The sequence below is a fragment of the Vulpes lagopus genome, chromosome 1 (assembly GCF_018345385.1).
Source record: "Vulpes lagopus strain Blue_001 chromosome 1, ASM1834538v1, whole genome shotgun sequence".
NCBI classification, from domain to species: domain Eukaryota; kingdom Metazoa; phylum Chordata; class Mammalia; order Carnivora; family Canidae; genus Vulpes; species Vulpes lagopus.
This window is the reverse complement of record NC_054824.1, coordinates 140,983,813-141,004,129: the sequence shown is the minus strand read 5'-3', so window position 1 is coordinate 141,004,129 and position 20,317 is coordinate 140,983,813. Positions and strand designations below refer to the sequence as shown.

Genomic DNA, 20,317 nt, shown 5'->3' with positions numbered 1-20,317 from the left:
GGTAGTCACGGAAGGGCATGAATCATCACCAGATTCCATTGACTGTGGTTTTATAAATGAATTTTAATCTTCATTTTAAACAGAAAAATTTATAGCTAGCCATGTTTTATTTTAAACAGACTGTTGAAATGGGTAATAAGAGATGACTCTGACATTGATCATATACTATAAAATACATTTACCCCCACCAATCCCTAATATATTTTAAATATGATTTAATTAAACATTATGCAGTCATTAAAAATCACAAAGCCTAATGATGTGGAGACACTTTTATAACATAATATTATACCGAAAAGGCAGTATAAAAATTACATACAATAATATAGTGGGTCTCAAAGTACGGTCCTAGGACCAACAGTGTCTGCACCACCTGGGAGCTTGTTAGAAATCCAAATTCCTGCTCTCACCCTAGTTGTAGGAAATATAAAATTCTGGGGATGGGGTTGCGTAATCTGTCATTTTAGTGAGTCCTCCAGGTGGTTCTCATGCACGATCAGCTTTAGGAACTACTGTCTAGTAGATCTCAACCTTTGTTCTGTCCTAGTACATCTGAGGACTGTGATAGATTCCCCTGAGCATTGGTGACTAATTGGGGCAGGGATTTGACCCTCTGGTCAGAGATAGGGAAGGTCATTCATTCCTCTCCTGTTAAGAATTAGTGGAATAAATAATGAACTCTAAACAAGCTGAAAAAATGTACGCATTTACTAAGCATGGAAAAAATATATATTACAAATGTTAAGTCTAACTCTCCAGGGGGAGGGGTTTGCAGATGATTTTTATTATCTGGGAAAATTATTTTTTAAAATTCAATTTAGTATGTGTTGATTTATACACATTTTCAAGAACACAGTTTAAAGGAAAACATTGATTTTATTTCCATTTAGGTGGAACGAGGAAGCCCCAAGAGCTGCTTCTTATTTTTGGGGTCTGTCCTATGCGAAGTCAACTGGGTTAGTGTGCTCTCTGATGCCTGGAGCCCCAGTCCCCGCCCAGAGACACGGAACATGATTGTCTGCCTCCTTTTCATGATGATTTTATTGGCAAAGGAAGATCAGCTGGTAGACCAAGCAGTAAGTTTGGAGAGCCTGTGATGAAGGCTTGGCAAGACTTCCTAGGTCCTCACTCCCTATGAGGTTGTAGCTTTCCACTTGTTTCCCTAATGCCCCTGTCAGTATGAATATCTCCTTGGCATATCAAATATGCCTTCAACTAGATGCCTGATTTTCTGGGATCATTCATAATCTAATTCGGGGTTATGAAGGGAAGCACACTGAATTAGAGTATACAGGTCAATTTTATTTTACATCTCCTGAATTGCTAGTTCTACCAACAAATCTGAGAGTTCCTCGAAATACTTACAAATTTTAGAGTTAATATTTTTTGCCAAGACCTTGGTTATTACTTTAACTAGTACTTCTTCCTTGAGTAGATTAAGATTTTATTTATTTATTCATGAGAGACACAGAGAGAGGCAGAGACATAGGCAGAGAGAGGAGCAGCAGGCTCCCTGCAGGGACCCCGATGTGGAACTTGATCCCAAGACTCCAGGATCACACCCCAAGCCAAAGGCAGACGGCTCAACCACTGAGCCACCCAAGCATCCCACCCTTGAATAGATACTTACTTGACATCTTAAGTGTTCTGTTCCTTATCCTAGGCCGTCTTAATGGTCATTCCACAGACTAGAGACACCTATTTCTGGGAAACTGATAACTCTGAAATGAAAGGAATATGTGTTTTATTTTTAGGATTCACCTCTCCTGAATCTCCTTGGACAAACAAGCTCACTCTCGTGGCATCTCGTGGATACTGTGTCTTACCAGAGTGTGCTCAGTTACTTCAGCAGCCATTACCAGCCAGCCACCATCCTGGCAAAGGAATCTTCTGCAGAATTAATCATGAAGCTCCTAAGAGTGTCCGCAGGCCTTTCCATTCCTACTGACAGTCAGAAACATCTTGTAAGTTGAGTGGGTGCTTTAAAAGGCAGAGTGTTCTTCAGAATTGTAGTAGTGGATGGTCTCAGACCCTGTGACAGCTCAGTTGAAAAAAGAGCATGTGTATCATTGTGTACTCATATTTTGGCCTCTCACATCTCTTAGTTTTAATTATTTCTTTTTAGTTGTAATTATTTAATTATTTGAGTTATAATTATTTCTCTTCTTTAATTAGTTCGCTTCTCTCGTAAATGAATTACCTTCACTTAACTAGTCGTACCACACGCTAACAGGAGATCAAAAGGATGGAGGGCGCTGGCTGTCAGTTTAGAAATTGGATGTCATTAGCAGCAGAGTGGCAGGGAAGTTAAGAGCCTGAGCTTGAAGTCTAACAAACTTTAGTCCCCAGCTCCCTGCCATTCTGATGTTGGTTTTCTCATCTGAATTGAAAATAATACTTTGCCTCAAAGTGTTGTCATGAGAATTGAATTAGGTAATGAACATAAACATTTTTGGAAAAGTTTCAGGCAAGTAATTAGTGTGTAGGTATTGTTGCTGTTGATGTACTCAAAAAGGAAAAGTGTCCTGGAATTTGGGAGAATGTGGGTTCTGGCATAAGTGTTACCACAGATTTGCATATCGCTAGACACAGGACCCTTAGATACACATCTGTCTTCCTGTGGCCTCCTGCTCTGTTCTCCTTCCACCCTCCTGAAGCATTTAGAGCAGAGGCATGCTCCTGGGAATGCTCAGTTAATGCTGCTCATGTGGATTCACACCAATGCTCCTTTTATTGTTTGTCAGGATGCAGTTCCAAAATGCCGAGCCTTCACTCATCAGATGGTTCAGTTCCTCAGCTCACTGGAACAAAATGGAAAAATCACCTTAGCAGACCTAGAAAAGGAGATGTGTAAGCTCTTGGATGATATCATCGTCTTTAATCCACCTGGTGAGTGGTCACAGGCAGCCATGTCTTCATTCAGTGGGTGAATCTCTGCCATTGAGGCTTGTGAGATCAGGGCGGTGGGCAGGACACTTTCAGTCGGGTCAGAGAAGTGCTCAGAGAGAGGTTTGGTTCCCAGGGACTCTGTCATCTCAGCACCAGGGAGGCACAAATGCTCAGAACTTGAGGGGTTGACACTGTCCGAGGCTGGTGGGAGATGGGCTGGACTGAAGGCCAAGCTAGGCAACTGGATTTAATGAGGAGGAGAAACTGGAGATGGACCATGAGCAGCATTCTGAGATGCTTTGGCTTTTCATTGGGAGGGCACTTCAGAATCCCCTATAGATATGTAAAAAAAAAACTGTATATGGAGAACTCATGTTCTCAGCAGTTTGGTGGACTGGGTATCCTGACTGCTTCTGCTGAAAACAACTAAGAATGCTGGACAAAATGTTTTTAAGAAACCAACGGTGAAACTTATCATGAGGTGGTGGAAAATCTTAGAAGTCAGGAGCTAAGTGACCTGTAAAGGTAGATGTAGTGCTGAGGCTGGCTTCCCTGTTGAAGGCTTTTCTGCAACTGTCTTAGACTGGGAGGGGAGGGCATTAAAGCCCAGGGCCTGCTGGAGTTGAGGGCCTGAAAGGAGATCTTGTATGTATTGGGTGAGGATGCCAAGACATGGCATCCTCTGTGTAAGGATGAGCCAGAGATAAACCTGCTCCTGGAAGAGGAAAGCAAAGAGTGATCTATTTGACCTGGGTGTTGAGTCAGCTGTCTGTGTGATGGGGAAAGAGCTACCTCTTTTAAAAATTAGTAGGTATCATGTGTGTTTGAGGCACAAATTCCTACTACCTAGACTGGTCCAGAGAAAAATACCTCAATCTGGGAACTGAGTTCAAGTTGTTCTGGGTTGGCAGCCCATTAGATGCCTGGTAGAAAGTACCCACAGAGCCATTTTAGAGAAACCCATCTTCAGCTCTGACCTCAGAATTCCAAGGCCTATGAACCAATAGTAAAAAAAAATAGTAAAAAAAAAAAAAGGCAGCACAAGCAAGTCAGACTCACACATGAAGACAAGATATTGGAATAATTAGCGAGTATATAAAAGTTAGGAAGGAGGTTGAGTTAGAAGCATGGTAAGGTTTTAGTATTATTGGAGAGGGTCAATAAATTGATTAAATTTACATTTTGATAAAATGGGAATGTTGAAATTACCAAGGAATTCATTAAAAGAATAGAAATAGAAATAAAATGTATAATTTTTCAAGTTAGTGGAAGGAGATAAAAAGGAATGGCTAAAATGCGTTCAGTCCAAAGAGGGCAAGAAAAGAAGCTTGGAGAAGGTAAGTAAAAAAACCAAAATAAGATGGTAAAATTTAAATACACCAGTAAATGTAAATGTACCAATATTCAACTTAAAACACAAAGTTTGTCAGACCGGATTAACAGTGAACAACATCCAGCTTTAAGCTGTTTCTGAAAAGTACATATAGAACATAAGATATAGAAAGCTTTCGATAAGGCAGTCATATTAGGCAATTATTAAAATAGAAAGCTGGCATAGCTAGATTAATATTGGACAGATAGGACTGTGAGGCAGGAAGCATTACAGAGCCAGATGTTATCTAAGGTGGTTTCCTGCCTTAAAGTTGCATGACAAAAAAATAAATAAATAAAAGCATTAGTAGAGTCTTTGAAAAAAAAAAAAAAAGTCTTTGGAAATTGATAAAAGGTTTAATTCACCAGGAGGATAGAAGAATGATAAATGTATTTGTACTTAAAGATACAGTAGCAACTACAAACACCTAAAGTGAAAACTGACAAAATTAGGAAGAGAAATGTCAGATGCACTCACAGTAAGAGATTTTGCCACATATCTCACAGTAAAGGATGAAATTGAAGGAAAATCAGTGAGGCTTTAGGAGGTCTGAAGGGCCCCGCCGAATGTAATATGCACGTGGAAAAGGATGTGCCCTGTACATGCAGAACTCACATGGTGTGAGTCTACCACAGAACAGGTAAGGAACCTCACCCTTGTTCAGCCTAAAGCCAGTCTCAACCAATTCCAAAGGACTGGTTTGGAACAGACCACACAAACTCTTAACCACAGTGCAGTGAACTTAGGAATCAGTAACAAAACATAACTATACACTGGAGATTAAGAAGCAAACTTTTAAATAACTGATGACCAAAGAAACAGTCATAATAGAAATCTAGAAGATTTGGAACTGGATAAAAAACCAGAATGCTTCAAAACTTGTGGAGTACAGCTAAAGTGGGGCTTAATTTCTTGGCCTTAAATGCTTATATTAAAATTTTAAAAAGATGAAGGTTAATAAGAATCCAGCTTGAGAAGTTATAAAAGAATAGCAAAATACAACCAAAAACTCTAGCAGGAAAGAGATAATAATCTGGAGAACATAAGTAGGAAGAGAGTGAGTGTGAAGAACAATGAAAGTGGCAGATTAATGTGTAGGTAAATCTACATGAAATGTGACCGTCTAAAACAATAATAATAGTAATGCCTCCTGGGGTTGTGGCACCAGCAGGGAGAGGTAGTAGGAGTTAGAATGTTACAGAGCCCCTGCACTGTCTGGGAGCCAGTTAACAGCCGACTTTGAAAAGTCAAGAGTGCATGTGTAATTTGTAAGGCAACCACTGTAAGAATGTTGGAATGGTGTTTAACCTCCAGACCAAAAGAGAAAAAGTAGAATAAGAAATAATGAAAAGAAGTAAAAGAGAGAAAAAGGAATGTAGAATAGGAGGAATAAATGGAAAGTATATTGTAAGATAGTAGATTTAGACTCAGTTACATCAGTAATTACATTAAATATGAGTGACAAAAATTATCACACTGGATACAAGAAAGAAGAAAAACACAACCCAGTAGAAAAAATGAACAAGACCCTTGAGTTGATATTCTACAAAAGAGAATATCTAATATTCATGGAAAGGTGCTAACCATATTAATAATTAGGGAAATGCATATAGTGACAGGTGATGATACATCCACCAGAATGAATACAGTTAAAGTTTCAATACAAAATTGGTGAATATGTGGATCAGTATAACTCATCTGCTGATCACAGAGGGAATTGGTACAACCATTTTTAAAAGTTGGGCATCCATCATCTACTAGTTTATATATTCTATGACTCAGAATTCTAACCCTTGAAATATTCCAAAAGAAATGCACCTGTGCCCTGGGAAATGTGAACAGTGTCTATAGGTATGTATCTGAGGGAGTCCACGACCAGAAACAACCCATGTTTTTAGTAGGAAGGTTGAGTTGTTGTATATCCACATAATAGAATGTAGCATTCAGAATCTGCCACCACATGGGTGAATCTCACAAACGTTTTAATGCTTATTTAAATACTGTTTGAGGGATCCCTGGGTGGCGCAGCAGTTTGGCACCTGCCTTTGGCCCAGGGCGCGATCCTGGAGACCCGGGATCGAATCCCACATCGGGCTCCCAGTGCATGGAGCCTGCTTCTCCCTCTGCTTGTGTCTCTGCCTCTCTCTCTCTCTCTCTCTCTCTCTGTGACTATCATAAATAAATAAAAAAATCAAAAAAATAAATAAATAAATAAATAAATACTGTTTGAAAATAGGCAACTCTAGTATTTAGGGAAGCATAGCAATTGAAAGCTAGTGTTGCTGTCTGAGTTGGTTGGAATTGGTGAACCAAAAATTAATTGGAATTTCTTGAATACATCTGCCATATAGACTTACCGCACTGCATATATAATGTGGTAGTTAAAAAGCAGATTCTGGAACCAGACTAACTGGGCTTTCCACTTGCTAACCATGTGATCTTGGGCAAATTGTATAACTTCATTTGCAAAATGGATATAACAATTGTACTGTTTCATATGCATACTGTAAGCATGGAATGAGATAGTGCACCTATCTCTTTAGTATCATCCCCTCTAGCCAGTAACACCCAATTGATGTTAAAAGAAAAAAAGAAAAATTAGCAAGTGATACTGGAGAAATGGTTCTAGAATTGATCAAATGTGTTTAGGCTGTGAAGGTCATATAATAGCTGGCCAAGCATAGGAGAGGAGGGCATTTTAGAAAGCTCTTCATTAGAAGAGTGACAGGATCAGATCTGGTTTTTAAGAAAACATTTGTTGACTGTATTGATGATGCATAGGGAGAGGAAAGGGTGGGATCTATTAGGAGGCTTACTGTACTAGTTTTTTGTTACTGAGTCATCCTTAAAAGGCAAATTATAATTACAGTTGCTTTTGAACTGAACTTCGGAGTTACGGCCTTAGAGAAGAATGCATGTACCCACAGGAATACATGACAAAATACGTACTCACACACATACATTGTTGAGCTTACGTCTAGAACTTTGGTTTCTGAAGTCCATGCTTGATAAGTAGGTCTTGTAGTAACATTAAATTAGTAACTTGCAGGTGGGCAAGTTTGATTTAATGGTGTGGCGAGTAAGACCCAGACTCCTCTGCTCTCACTCGTATGAATACCAAAGCCTTGTTGTGACAAAGCCCCATTTCTAGTCTATTAAAAAATGTTACCTAGCTCAAGGAGAGCTAGAAGTACTTGGTAGAAACTATAGCCTGTTGAATAGTTTTCTCTACAAATTCCTGGTAAAAGAGGTTTTCTATTTTGAGATGAGAGGAAGGAACCCACCTCAGTAACCTGCTCATTTGCAGGTCTCTTGTCCAATGAATTTGCTTTTTCTTGCATGCTGTGCACCTTTCATCTTTCAATTTTTTGGAAAGACTTATTTATATTATCAGTCTGTCCACTTTTTTTATTTAAAAAAAAAACAAAAGTTGCTAAGTTAGCTCTTTTAAGAAGGCTTAAAAAGATTTTTCTCTTCCTTCTATATTTAGTTTTAAGTAATAATAATCTCTCTTCCTTATAAATTACTCCAGAATATCGACAGCTTTGGCAACGATGAGAGCAGAGGTTATTTTTTTTCTAGCCAGTTTACCAGGTGACTTCTGAGATCTGTGTATTCGGTTTTCCAAATGAGCAAATTTTGGCAGCTAAATTCTAAGTAAGCATGTTCTGATAAATAATTTAGTCTTCCATACCAGCTTGATATGTGTCTTTTTTTTTTTTTTTTAAATTTTTATTTATTTATTTATTTATTTATTTATGATAGTCACAGAGAGAGAGAGAGAGGCAGAGACACAGGCGGAGGAAGAAGCAGGCTCCATGCACCGGGAGCCTGATGTGGGATTCGATCCCGGGTCTCCAGGATCGCGCCCTGGGCCAAAGGCAGGCGCCAAACCGCTGCGCCACCCAGGGATCCCGATATGTGTCTTTATGAAAGGATTACTCGGCCACCTGCTGTAACCAGGGATCTCTGGGTGGTTCCTTACTGTGCCCTTAAAAAGTACTGACGTGCAGTATCTGATCCTTAACAGCCAAGCACCATCCAGAGTACTCGCTCTGGTCCTTCAAGTGTGGTCCTAAGATGTGCCTGGAGTGCAGCCGAGGTTGCTCACATGCCCGTGACTGTTCCGGCAGCCTCTTATGGTGTATCTGTGTTCCCTTGCAGACATGGACAGCCAGACCCGCCACATGGCCCTCAGCAGCCTCTTTATGGAAGTCCTAATGATGATGAACAATGCCACTATTCCGACAGCAGAGTTCCTCCGGGGCAGTGTGCGGACCTGGATTGGGCAGAAAGTGCACGGGCTGGTGGTCCTGCCCCTCTTAACAGCAGCCTGTCAGAGCCTGGCTTCTGTCCGCCACATGGCTGAGACCACAGAAGCCTGCATTGCTGCCTACTTCAAAGAAGGTATGAAGCTCCTTTTAGGGTGGTCCTTTCCAGGGGAGATTGAAGCTTTATCACAAGGAGGTACCTTTTCAGACCCTCCCCAATGGGTGATTGTACCATTCAGATTTCCTTGTTAATATAGCTGATACTTTAGTATGTATTTTGTTCGCAAAGATCTGTGGTTAGCATGAGAACCTATGGCCCGTGTCTGTTAGTACAACCATGTTTCTGGGGAGGGAACCTCTAATTCATTTTATGGTGGATTTAGAGGTCAGGCTCGCCCTTTTATGGTAGACACATCATGTAAGTCACAAGCCTAGCCATACTCTTCAAATGCTATAAACCAGAATCTTTATATAAGACCCCTATGTTATTTTTCTATTTTTGTCACTTGTTAAAATGAATTTTCATGTAAGTCTTTCATTGATTTTTGTCACATCTTTTGAACTATTACAAAGAGGTCAATTCCCATCCCACTCCTCCCTTTTTAATATTTTTCTTATTCCCTAAACTCTGATTCTGGAAACAACATGGTCTGGTTAAGAATTGTTCAGGTTAGCACTACTCCACTCTAATACCCAGTAACACATCATTGTGCATACAGTAGGAGAGAAAGAAGTATATTAGAGCAAGAATGCCAGGAGATGACCATAACTCACATCTGCCCTTTCTTGGCCACCCATGACATGTCCCCATGTTCCCCCATGGAAGGTGCTGTGCATGTCACCATCTCCCCATGGTCATTTCCCCACCCCCCCAAAGAATTGAGAACAATTAGGATAATACTCCTGCTTCAAATTCACTCATGTTACTAAAATCAAAACAATTTTTTTCAATCGATTTCCTTTGAAGTGTGAGTCTAGCTAAGCTTTGAAAAGTGGAAATACTTCAGTTGGATAGAGTAATAAGAATTTTCCTTGGAAAAGCTTAAGTATTCATAACATACTTAAGTGTTAAAAGGTATTAGATGAAGTTAAGACCATTAGTTGATTGGACAGGTCACTGGTGTCTACCTGCAATTTTAATGACCATAGAATGATGAGAAGAGTTAACTGCGAGAACACAGTGCTTAGTTCTGACTTCTGTCCCTCTGCAGTGGCTAGCAGGGGCATAGGCAGTTAGTGTGTTAGGTTTCCAGTCTGAGCCACCATGCATGTGTCCCTTCGTTGCTCTCCGGGGCCCACATGGGCTTGACTTAAAGCCTAAAGTTAAAAGATGCATTATAGCAGTTAAATGATTTGATTCCTGTTTTTATCTTGCTATCTTTTCTTGGTGTTCTTTTCTTAGGTTCCCTCAATCAGAATTTAGGATGGGGCCCCATTCTGGTGTCCCTTCAAGTGCCTGAGCTCACCATAGAAGAATTTCTGCAAGAATGCCTGTCCCTCAGCAGTTACCTGACTCTTTATGTCTACTTGCTTCAGTGTTTAAATAGTGAACAGACTCTAAGGAACGAAATGAAAGTGCTGCTTCTCTTAAGCAAGTGGTTGGAACAGGTGTATCCAAGGTGTGTTGGCCCTATGGCTATACTATTGCACTCACTATATTCATATTATTACCTGTTAGCCTAAGCTTTTAAAGTACTAAATGTCTTTTCTATATAAAATTCAAATGTGGACTTTCAGTTAAATGGGAGCAGAAAGAATCCACTTCTGATTTTATTTTCCTCCTGGGCCTCCCTCCGCAGCTCCATGCAGGATGAGGCCAAGCTGTTCCTGTGGTGGCACCAAGTCCTGCAGCTGTCCCTGATTCAGACAGAGCAGAGTGACTCAGTCTTGATAGAATCTGTCATTCGAGTTCTGCTCATGCTTCAGAGCAGGCTGAGCCTGCTGGCCGAGGAGAGGCTCAGCTCTGGGCTGTTGGGGGCAATTGGGCTGGGCCGGAAGTCCCCCCTGTCTAACAGGTAAGGAAGCACCTACCCCTGCTCTCCTAAGGGGGCCTCGGCATCTGCTCCTCCTCAGGGATTGTGACACTTTGGTAGGTTTTTTGACTTAGGGGTAGGATCCCCCCAGATTAAGGAGAAAAAAAAAAAAAAAAGGCAACACCTGATTACATCTTTATATTTTAAAAAACATGTTTATTTTTTTCTCATTTGTTTAAATAATAAATTTATTTTTTATTGGTGTTCAATTTGCCAACATACAGAATAACACCCAGTGCTCATCCCATCAAGTGCCCCCCTCAGTGCCCGTCACCCATTCACCCCTACCCCCTGCCCTCCTCCCCTTCCACCACCCCTAGTTCGTTTCCCAGAGTTAGGAGTCTTCATGTTCTGTCTCCCTTTCTGATATTTCCTTTTTTTTTTTTTTTAATTTTTATTTATTTTTGATAGAGAGAGAGAGAGAGAGAGACAGAGAGGCAGAGACACAGGCAGAGGGAGAAGCAGGCTCCATGCACCGGGAGCCCGACATGGGATTCGATCCCGAGTCTCCAGGATCGCGCCCTGGGCCAAAGGCAGGCGCCAAACCGCTGCGCCATCCAGGGATCCCCCTTTACTGATATTTCCTACCCATTTCTTCTCCCTTCCCTTCTATTCCCTTTCACTATTATTTATATTCCCCAAATGAATGAGACCATATAATGTTTGTCCTTCTCCTATTGACTTATTTCACTCAGCATAATACCCTCCAGTTCTATCCACGTTGAAGCAAATGGTGGGTATTTGTCATTTCTAATGGCTGAGTAATATTCCATTGTATACATAAACCACATCTTCTTTATCCATTCATCTTTCGATGGACACCGAGGATCCTTCCACAGTTTGGCTATTGTGGACATTGCTGCTATAAACATCGGGGTGCAGGTATCCCAGCATTTCATTGCATCTGTATCTTTGGGGTAAATCCCCAGCAATGCAATTGCTGGGTCGTTTTCATGTTTAAAGAATGTTTTTCTAGTAGCATCTCTTGTTGCATTTTGACTTTGTAACCTGAGCACAGTCCTGATGTCTCTCTGGTTCTGAGCCAGTGATGATGTGCAAGGTTTGGTTAAAACACCCACTTAGCTGCTTCACTGCATACTTTGTCAGGGCAGTCCAGGTCCCATGAGGGACTTGTCTCCTAGAGCTCTAAGTCAAGATGAGTTAAAATTAACTGATAAGAATAAGTAATGAGAAACAAGTCTAAGTTTTTGTTGCTAAATACTCCAAGGCATGAAAGAATTTGCCACTAGCCTCCCAATTTATCTCACTTATTTGCATAATGGTTTTCTTTCCAAAGCCTTATCAGTGTTGAAGAGAGTTCTCTTACCGTTCTGATGTCAGCATTCTTATGGAGTAGCCCATCCTCTTGCTGCAACTTCGGGAATCACTTTGTCCAAACCAGTTCACATCATGTTTCTTTGTGATAGAATTTAGCAGGAGTATGTGATTTTGATTCCCTTAAATCGTGATAGACTACACATAACACTAAGTTTATTATGACAGCCCTTTTAAACTGTACAATTCAGTAGCAGTTAGTTCATACACAATGTTGTTGCAACCGTCACCATTGTGTCCTTCCAGAATGTTTCTGCCACCCCAGCAGGAAATCCCATATTCATGAAATAGGTACTCCCTGAACCCCTCTCCCCTGCATCTTGGCAGCCACCATCTGATTTTCTGATTTATTGTATCTATTCTGGACATCTCATATAAATGGAATCATCTAGTATGTGTGTCTTGCTTCTGTGACTTTGCATGAAGTTTCAAGACTCGTCCATGTTTTATCATATATCTACCTCATTTCATTTATTTTTTTTTATTTTTATTTATTATTATTTTTTTATTTTTTTATTTTTATTTTTTTATTTTTTTTACCTTTTTTTTTTTTTTACCTCATTTCTTTTAATGGCTGAGTAATATTCCGCGGTATGGATGTCCCACATTTTGTTTATCCAATCATCAGTTGATAGGCATTTGGGTTGTTTACACTTTTTGGCTGTTGTGAAGAGTGCCGCTATAAAATTCATTTACAGATTTCTGTTAAAACACCTGCTTTCCATTCTTTTGAGTATATGCCCAGGAGCAAAATTGATGGGTCATAAGGTCACTCTCTGCTTAGGTTACTGAGTAACTGCCAGAACCTGTTTTCCTGTGCCATTTCTCATACTCACTAGTGATGTCTGAGAGTTCCAATTATTCTACGTGTTGGCAACGCTTTTATTCTTGAGTCTGAATTTTGCTTACATTGTTTAGGCAGTGATAATGGAAAGAAGATGAACACTTCTTCTTGATCACTGTTAAGATTTTCCTGCAGAGGGGGGCACCTAAGTGGGTCAGTCAGTTGAGCATCTGTCTGCCTTTGGCTAGGTCATGATCCCAGGGTCCTGGGATTGAGCCCCACATCAGGCTCCCTGCTCAGTGGGGAGTCTGCTTCTCCCTTTCCCTCTGCCTCTCTCCTTGCTTGTGCTCTCTCTCTCTCTCTCTCAAATAAATAAATAAAATCTAAAAAGTTTTCTTGCAGGGGCTAGCAACATTAGGTCTGGAATGTGTTTATCTTGTTTTTAAAGAGAAACTGTGGTATTTATTTTAAAATCTTTGCTTTAATAGTCACTTACTTCTGACCTCTTCCTAACACCCAAGGTTTCGAGTGGTGGCTCGAGGCATGGCCGCCTTCCTTTCAGTTCAGGTTCCTTCGGAGGATCAGATCCGTTTGAAGCCTGGCTCGGAATTACATCTGACCCCAAAAGCTCAACAGGTCAGTAAAAACAGTGTTACCATTATGGGGTAGGAGTCCTCCAGCAGGCCTGCTCAGGAGGCAGGTGGGTGGCAGCTGTGGTCCTTACACATGATAACAACACGATGACATGACTTACTGGAGTGGCTCTTCAGTATGCTCTATGTTCTGGTAAATGGTTAGTGCATATGGCTGCCTCGGATTTTGGACCATCTTTGTAGGTGCTTGCCTAGAGCACTGTCAGTGCCATTGTACAAGAAGCAGGGCCATGGGCAAGCCAGCCAGTCTGATGAACATGACTGTGTGCTAACTGGCCGGTCACCTGCTGGGGTTTGGGGGCTGGCACGGACAATGGAGCCACAGCCTAGACTGATTAGGTAGGCTGAGCTCTAACTTGGAACCAAGGAAGGGGGTCCTGTTGTATGAGTCTGGACATTAACCACTGTTGGCTGCTGTTGGAATAACCAACCATGGACAGAATGGCAGCTATGAGAAATTATAGTTTGTTCTAAAAACACGGAGAAAGGCCACATGGCAGTGGTCCCATCCCCATAACTATTTGCATCTGTAAACTAGCTTGCCACATGCATACAGAAGAGTCTCAGGTAAAATGATGGCAGGCATTCTTGAGTCCTCACTACATGGCTGGCACTGTTGTAAATTTTAACTCACTTGAAATTAATGAGTTAAAGTTTTAACTCATTGAATCCTTATAACCCCTTGTACCATAGAAAGTGTGTCTATCCTGGTTGTGCAGTGAGGAAGTAGAGCAGAGAGGGCGGGGCCGAGACTCACTCAGGCTGGTGGCTCCGGCTTCCCTCTCTGTGCTGCGCAGTCCTCTCTGTGAATGGTAGGCGCTCACACCCCCAGCTCTCCCTCCCTTGCAGCCTTGCAGAGTCTGAGCCAGCCACATTCAAGGTGATCTCTTGGTTATTAAGAGCACACATCCAGTGATCCAGTCAGCAGGTTCTTTGCAGGCTTCTTGGTTTCTCTAATACCCGATACATGTCACAGACCTGACAACTGCTATTCGAGTCCCTAATGTCATCTGGAGCCATGTGTGAATTGTCAATTCTCCCCAGGGCCGGTTATGAAGTCAGCATGATGCATTTCCAGGTGTATTTGAGAAGTCCAATGCTAGCAGGTCCCCTGGGCCTCACCTCTGCCTTCATTCCCTTAGAGTGAGGACTCCTACGTGTCTCCATTGATCCTGTTCTTAGGTTGAACTCTCTTCACACAGCAGTTAGGTTGGTACCCAAATCTCTTCAGTTTAGCTTCCACTCCAAAATGTCCTTCTTCAGCCATTTATTTCTAAGCTGCTGGTTCATTTACCATCCTCAGAATCTTCATCCTTGTTTACTGAGCCAAGCAAATTCCACCATTTAATCTGTATTCTCTAGTGTAGTGGTCACTGTATCCGAGAGGGGAAGGTGTGGGGGACTTTATGGACATATTCACCATCCCTGGTGGTGGGTGAGCCTGTATAGCTGGAAAATAAAACTCTCCCTCCACCAAGAACCATTGTTCCGATTTTTTCTCCAAATAGTCTTTTTCTCTTCTCCCACTATGAAGAAAGGACAGTATAAAATTATGGAATTAAAAAATATTTTTCCTTATTCCCAAAGAGGGCTACGGGAACACCTTCATTGTAATGATCATTGTAATGGGCAAAGCCAGAGGAACTTGATTTGTACTTTGTTGACTTGATAGAACTACCTTATTGTTTACCCTCAGCAGCTCTCAGATACTGGTTTCTTTTGAATTTCCTACAGTTAGTTTAATATGTTTAGTTTAATAACGTGATTTTTGTAACCTAAGAACAAATCCGACAGCAAATCCAACATCTCACAGGCCACTGGCACCAGGGATTTCCAGTTTGGGCTCTAGGAGGAGAGGCAGCAGGTGGGAAGGGTTCTGTGCTTGCACTGGCGTGAAGGAGGACGAGGCAGTAGGCCAGCCTGCTTGTAGCAGTGGCTGTCCATGGGGAAGGTTTGAGACATAGCACAGGCCAGGAAGAGGGAGGGCAGGATTGTGGAAGGCGGCAGAAGCCAGAGAAGCTTGAGTTGCTGGCTCAACTCAGTGGTCCCACTGTGGTTAATCACTGCCTGCCTTTGGGACTCCTCCTCCTAGATCTGTAGGTTCTCGGAGGCTCACAGTTGTACCAGATAACGGCAGGTGTGCTGCACCTGTGGGAATCATTATATGCGTCCATATGGTTAACCCCTGTGTCTTTGTGTCTTTTAGGCTCTAACTGCTCTTGAATCCTTGACCTCAAGTAAGCAGTATGTTGAATACCAGAACCAGATATCACAAGCTGCACAATTTATAAAGCATCCTGGCCATTGCCTCCAAGATGGAAAAAGCTTCCTGGCTCTTCTTGTTAACTGTCTCTATCCAGAAGTGCATTATTTGGACAACATACGATAGTAACACTGAGTATCACAAGAAACCCTATTGCTGTTTATGTTTACATTTAACTTTGCTGTTGCACAAGTAACTTTGCTCAGTCTCACTGCAGAGCTCAGTTTGGCCAATGAGTTAGTTGCATCCCGACTGAGATGCAAGTCGGGAGGCACTAAATAATTCTGTCACGCATGCGCACATGTGTATGCGTGTGTATGTGTGCTTTCTTAGTTCTAGAAACTTCCGGGGGCCTTTTTAGTTTTTATGTTTACCCAACAAGAAACTTACTAAGTCTCACTTGGGCACAGAGCCACTCTCAGCTGCTGGATCCCCAGTCACCTCATAGGACCCCGCCCGGGGCTCTTTTGTATCCCTGTTTTATTTAAATCTCAAGAATACTGTGCCAGATCTAACTGCTTTGGGAATCATGTAGAACCCTCACTTTCGAATCCCATTTATGTTCCTTCAAGGTGTAAAACAAGCTTTAAAAATTTCTGCATTTCTCAAATATGGGGAAATAACACCAGCTTAAAAGTATCCCTTCCCTCAGAATGGAGGTAAGAATGTTGAATTAAAGCAAGTCATTGTCTAAAAAGTGGCCACTTGATCCTGCTTATAGTGGATGGCAGAGATGGTGACAAGTCCATTCCCATCCAGCTGTGGTCCTCATGGAGAAGATGCCCGTGTCAACCTAGGTGACACGCTGGTGGCATGTGATGAGCAGACTGTGCACAGTCGTGTTTTGTTTGATCCCTTGGTGGAGGGTGGGGTCATTATAGACATAATCCATGTTGAGCCTGTCCCAGCCTATTCCCTCATTCCCATGGCTCCCCCAGCCCCTGGAGACATCAAAGTTTGCAACTCTTGGTAGATAGCAGGCTTGAAATCTGAAAGCTTTGCTGTCTAGAGAGAGAGACAGTCTGAGACCTTGATGCTCTGTTCCCTGCTTGTTTCTTCATCCCACATCTAAACTCAGATGAAGTCAGCATACCTGCTGAAGCTCTGGTCTGTGGAAAGTTGGCTTTTCCCCGTAGCCCTGTGCCTTTTGTTGTTTACAGCTCACTCCTTCCCAACACCCACCTGTAGCCTTGCCTTGTCCTGTTGCCAGGGTCTTGTTCTTATTGTTTGCCCCGCAGAATGAGCAGTTTGACTTGTCTTCCTCATTCCCTTGGCTCAGAATTGATTTTGTTTGTTCAGCTTGCATACCATGTCTTCTGTTCATAGGCTACTTATAACCCCAGGATATTTATCTAAAAACATCTGAACTGAGCTCCTAGCAGGGGGTAGGGATGTAGGTTAACAGAGTGATTGTCTCTTTTCAGATACCCTTTTGGAGTGCTTCCCCTGTGTGGAAGGGTACAGGAGCTTTCCTTCCTTTTGAACTTCTCTAGTTGGACAGAACACTCTGCCTCACAGATGACGATCACCCCTGTGCAGCCTCCACATTTGTGGAGGGCACCAGGTGCCATCTCAAGAGGGGCACGTCACAGAGCTAGCCTGGGTTTGGCTTCTCCCCATTGTCAACATCAGTCAGCTTCCCTGTGCTGTGTAAGAAAATGGTAGAAGCTGTGAGCAGTTTGGTGGCCGGTTTGGCCACAGATGTTTTGTGACAGGAAGGGTTTTGCGTCTGAGGAAGCTGAAATTATTGATATCCTAGAATGTGAAAATTTTGAGTGACAGTATGTACATTTTAAAGAAAATTATGATGAATCTATTAATTTTCAAAGGTTTGTAATATTTATAATGTGTTTGGTCTGTAAAAATTATAATAAATAAAATCACTCTTTGGTTGTAGCTGGCAAGAATATGAATTTTAGGGCCCTCACACTATCCTGTCAGGGATTGCAGTTAAAGTGGATGCAGACTCTTAGGCCTGATATCCTCTATCTCACCTGCCACTGGAACTGGACCATCAGGGATGGTCCATGAGAGCGCCTCCTCTCTAACTCCTTCGTGCACATCAACAGTGGAAGCTCTGCTTGCCATACAGCCTCCTCAGAGCGGCTCTGGGCTAAGAAAGCACTTTCAAGACAGTGTGATAAGATAGTTCCAAAGGTGGCAGCGCTGCTGTCGCCTCCTGGAGCAGAACAGACCTCCTCCCATTGGCTTCCAGGAGTGATGTACCTTTGCTGCTAAGTGGTCTCAGTGTGGGGTGCAGAGGGCCAGTTTCCAAGACCGTTGCCTGCTTTGAGCTCGCACAGACCTTCCCCTCGTGTGCCCCTGGGCGGCACCTGGCCAAGGACGGGCACCTCCCCTGCTTCTGCACCCGTCTCCCCTCGGCTCTGCAGCACCAGAGGACATGTCCGAGGCACATTCCATCTTACCCCATCTCCTGGCTCCTGCACCAGCCATGACAAGGGAAGCTGGGAAGAAGCTGGAAGGCACAGATGCTGAGGACTGGAGGTTGTGCTCGTGCGTCTGCTCAGCCTGATGGAGGAGCCAGGACCCATGTGCAGGTCCCCACAGCTCCTGGGTCCTCAGAGAACCTCCTGATCTGTTTGGGGCTCAGTCATACCTGCTTCCTGGTGTTGCCTGAGTGTCTCTGTTCTCAGGCGGAACAAGCCTGTCCAAAAAATGAAAACCCCCAGAGGAGCCTAATGTCACTTTAATCAAGTGCCAACCCCATTCCCCCAATCAGTTGCTAATGTCAGTGTGTCCAATTGTCCAGGCTAGTAGAGTGTTCATGCCCTTTCTTCCTTTGAATGAAGGTGATACGCAGTGTTTCTACTGGGTTTTTAATACTGAGATTACGGATTTCTTCTGGAGCAGGCAGCAAATGCTGTAGAATCCTGACTTTTGACGTCAGCAGGGTCATTAAAGCTCATCTGGTCCCGCCTCTCTCAGCAGGCATCCCTAGCCCTGCCCTTCCAGCCTCCTCTCCTGACCCCCTCCCACCTCCCCTCTGCCTCCTCTCCCCGCCGGCCCCGCCCCCAGACCTGTAGTCCCGCCCCCATGGACACGTCCAGGTGGCCCTAGGCCAGCTACCCTCCCACCCCCTACCCCCAGTACTGCTCTATATTGTGCTTTGGCTGGAGCAGGCCAGCCAGGCAGGGGCTGGTCTCACTCCTCAGACAAATCTTCCACCATTTCCAGCCCTCATCACACCTCCAACCCCACTCGTCCACCCCTGGTCTCCAGGCTGAGTGCTCAGTGCCTTTTGCTGGTCCTCATCCCCTGAACATCTAACAGGGCTGCTCTTTGGGAAAGAGCGCCCCAGTTAGCCCATGTTACTCCGAGAGGGCGGCATCCATGGGCTCGAGACCAGAGGGGCTCTGAGGGCACAACCTGGGGGTGGCACTCACCTGCAGACTCCCGTTTGGTGCCCTCCACCTGGCCCCTGCGCGGGGGTCGGCAGGGCAGTGTGGGCCAAGCAGCGAGGTTAACTCCCCAGGCCCCGAGTGACAGCATGGGCTCTCAGTGGCCCCCACGGTGGTTGGCACATCGTTTGGCAGCAAATTCCAACAACAGACCTTGGTTCGACATCAGCTGCCACCAAAGACTGGCCTTCCCGCCTGCGTGTGTGATGCGCTGGTAACAGTAAGGTGCCCTTGTGTGTAAACTGCTCTTCGTTTGGGGCCAACTTTATGGCTTATTTTGAGGTAGTTGCTAAATATTCTTCTGTTCAGTTGTCTTTTAAACAAAATGGAGAGTATAATGTTGGAAACAAACATGTTGCTTTTTTTTTTTTTTTTTTTTTTTTAAGTATTCTACTGATCTTCCGTTGGAATCTGGGTTGAGCTGGATAAAGTTCTTGGCTTACAGCCAGGCACTCATACTGACCTTGTTCTGGTCCGCAGTGATCCTCACACATTACTGAGCCATCGAGTGTCCTGTACAAGCTATAGAATTGATGCTTCCTCTAGTCTGGATAGGTCCCTGATTTCTGAGGACAATAACTTGAAAAAATAACTGACCCTGTTTTGGGATAATGAGATCACTTAAGGAATGAATGTTGTTTATAATAACTCTTATTTTTTAATGTACAGATGTAATATGTCTCACCAAGCACTGAAGGTTAGAATTTATTTTTCTTTCAATGGCTTAAAATCACTTATGGGGTCACAGGTACTTCCTAAGTGTGTTTAATGCTCTCCTTCCCACATGTCTAGTGTGGCCTTTAAAAACCACAACTTATTTGGTCATTAAATGTGCAATATTCGCTTCTTATTGTTTAGCATTTTACAAAGGAGTGCAAAGGAGTTTTTATATAATGATGAGAAACAGGGAGAAATGAAAATTGGTTTAAGCAAAATTCTGCAAATAAACCAGAATCAAATTTAATTTACATGTGGTGGACATGTCTCATTTTTGGCAAGTTGGTTGGCAGGTCTTTTGATCCAGAAACCTCACTAAGACAAATGTGAAATTAGAAAGCTGGTAATGGGTAGAATCTGTATATCGTCGTGCCCTGTCACTACACCACACCCAAGGCCTCTAGTTTCAAAGGGAATTTAATGCTTAGGGGTTTAAGACCTGGCATAGACAGGCGGCCACCTGGTGATCCCAGAGAGTTCAGGAGAGCCCTGAGTCTGTGATGTGGTTGTGACCTTAGCAAGTGGAAGGACAAGAAACTTCTGGAAGGCTCCACTGCCAGAGTTCGTGGTGGGGATGGGAC

General features: G+C 43.0%; 1 protein-coding gene across 3 annotated transcripts in view; it reads left to right on the top strand.

Annotated features, from left to right (window-relative positions):
- The window catches only part of EPG5 (ectopic P-granules autophagy protein 5 homolog), a 104,879-nt gene extending 84,896 nt beyond the window's left edge, over positions 1 to 19,983 (top strand). For all 3 annotated transcript variants that reach the window (XM_041760482.1, XM_041760473.1, XM_041760464.1), the window contains exons 37-44: positions 891 to 1,076; positions 1,755 to 1,964; positions 2,745 to 2,889; positions 8,426 to 8,668; positions 9,935 to 10,151; positions 10,332 to 10,547; positions 13,206 to 13,320; positions 15,544 to 19,983. In XM_041760482.1, the coding sequence (XP_041616416.1) occupies positions 891 to 1,076; positions 1,755 to 1,964; positions 2,745 to 2,889; positions 8,426 to 8,668; positions 9,935 to 10,151; positions 10,332 to 10,547; positions 13,206 to 13,320; positions 15,544 to 15,726 (1,515 nt within the window). In that variant the 3' untranslated portion in view covers positions 15,727 to 19,983. The remainder of the gene's footprint in view (positions 1 to 890; positions 1,077 to 1,754; positions 1,965 to 2,744; positions 2,890 to 8,425; positions 8,669 to 9,934; positions 10,152 to 10,331; positions 10,548 to 13,205; positions 13,321 to 15,543) is intronic.
- The last annotated feature ends 334 nt before the right edge of the window (positions 19,984 to 20,317 follow it).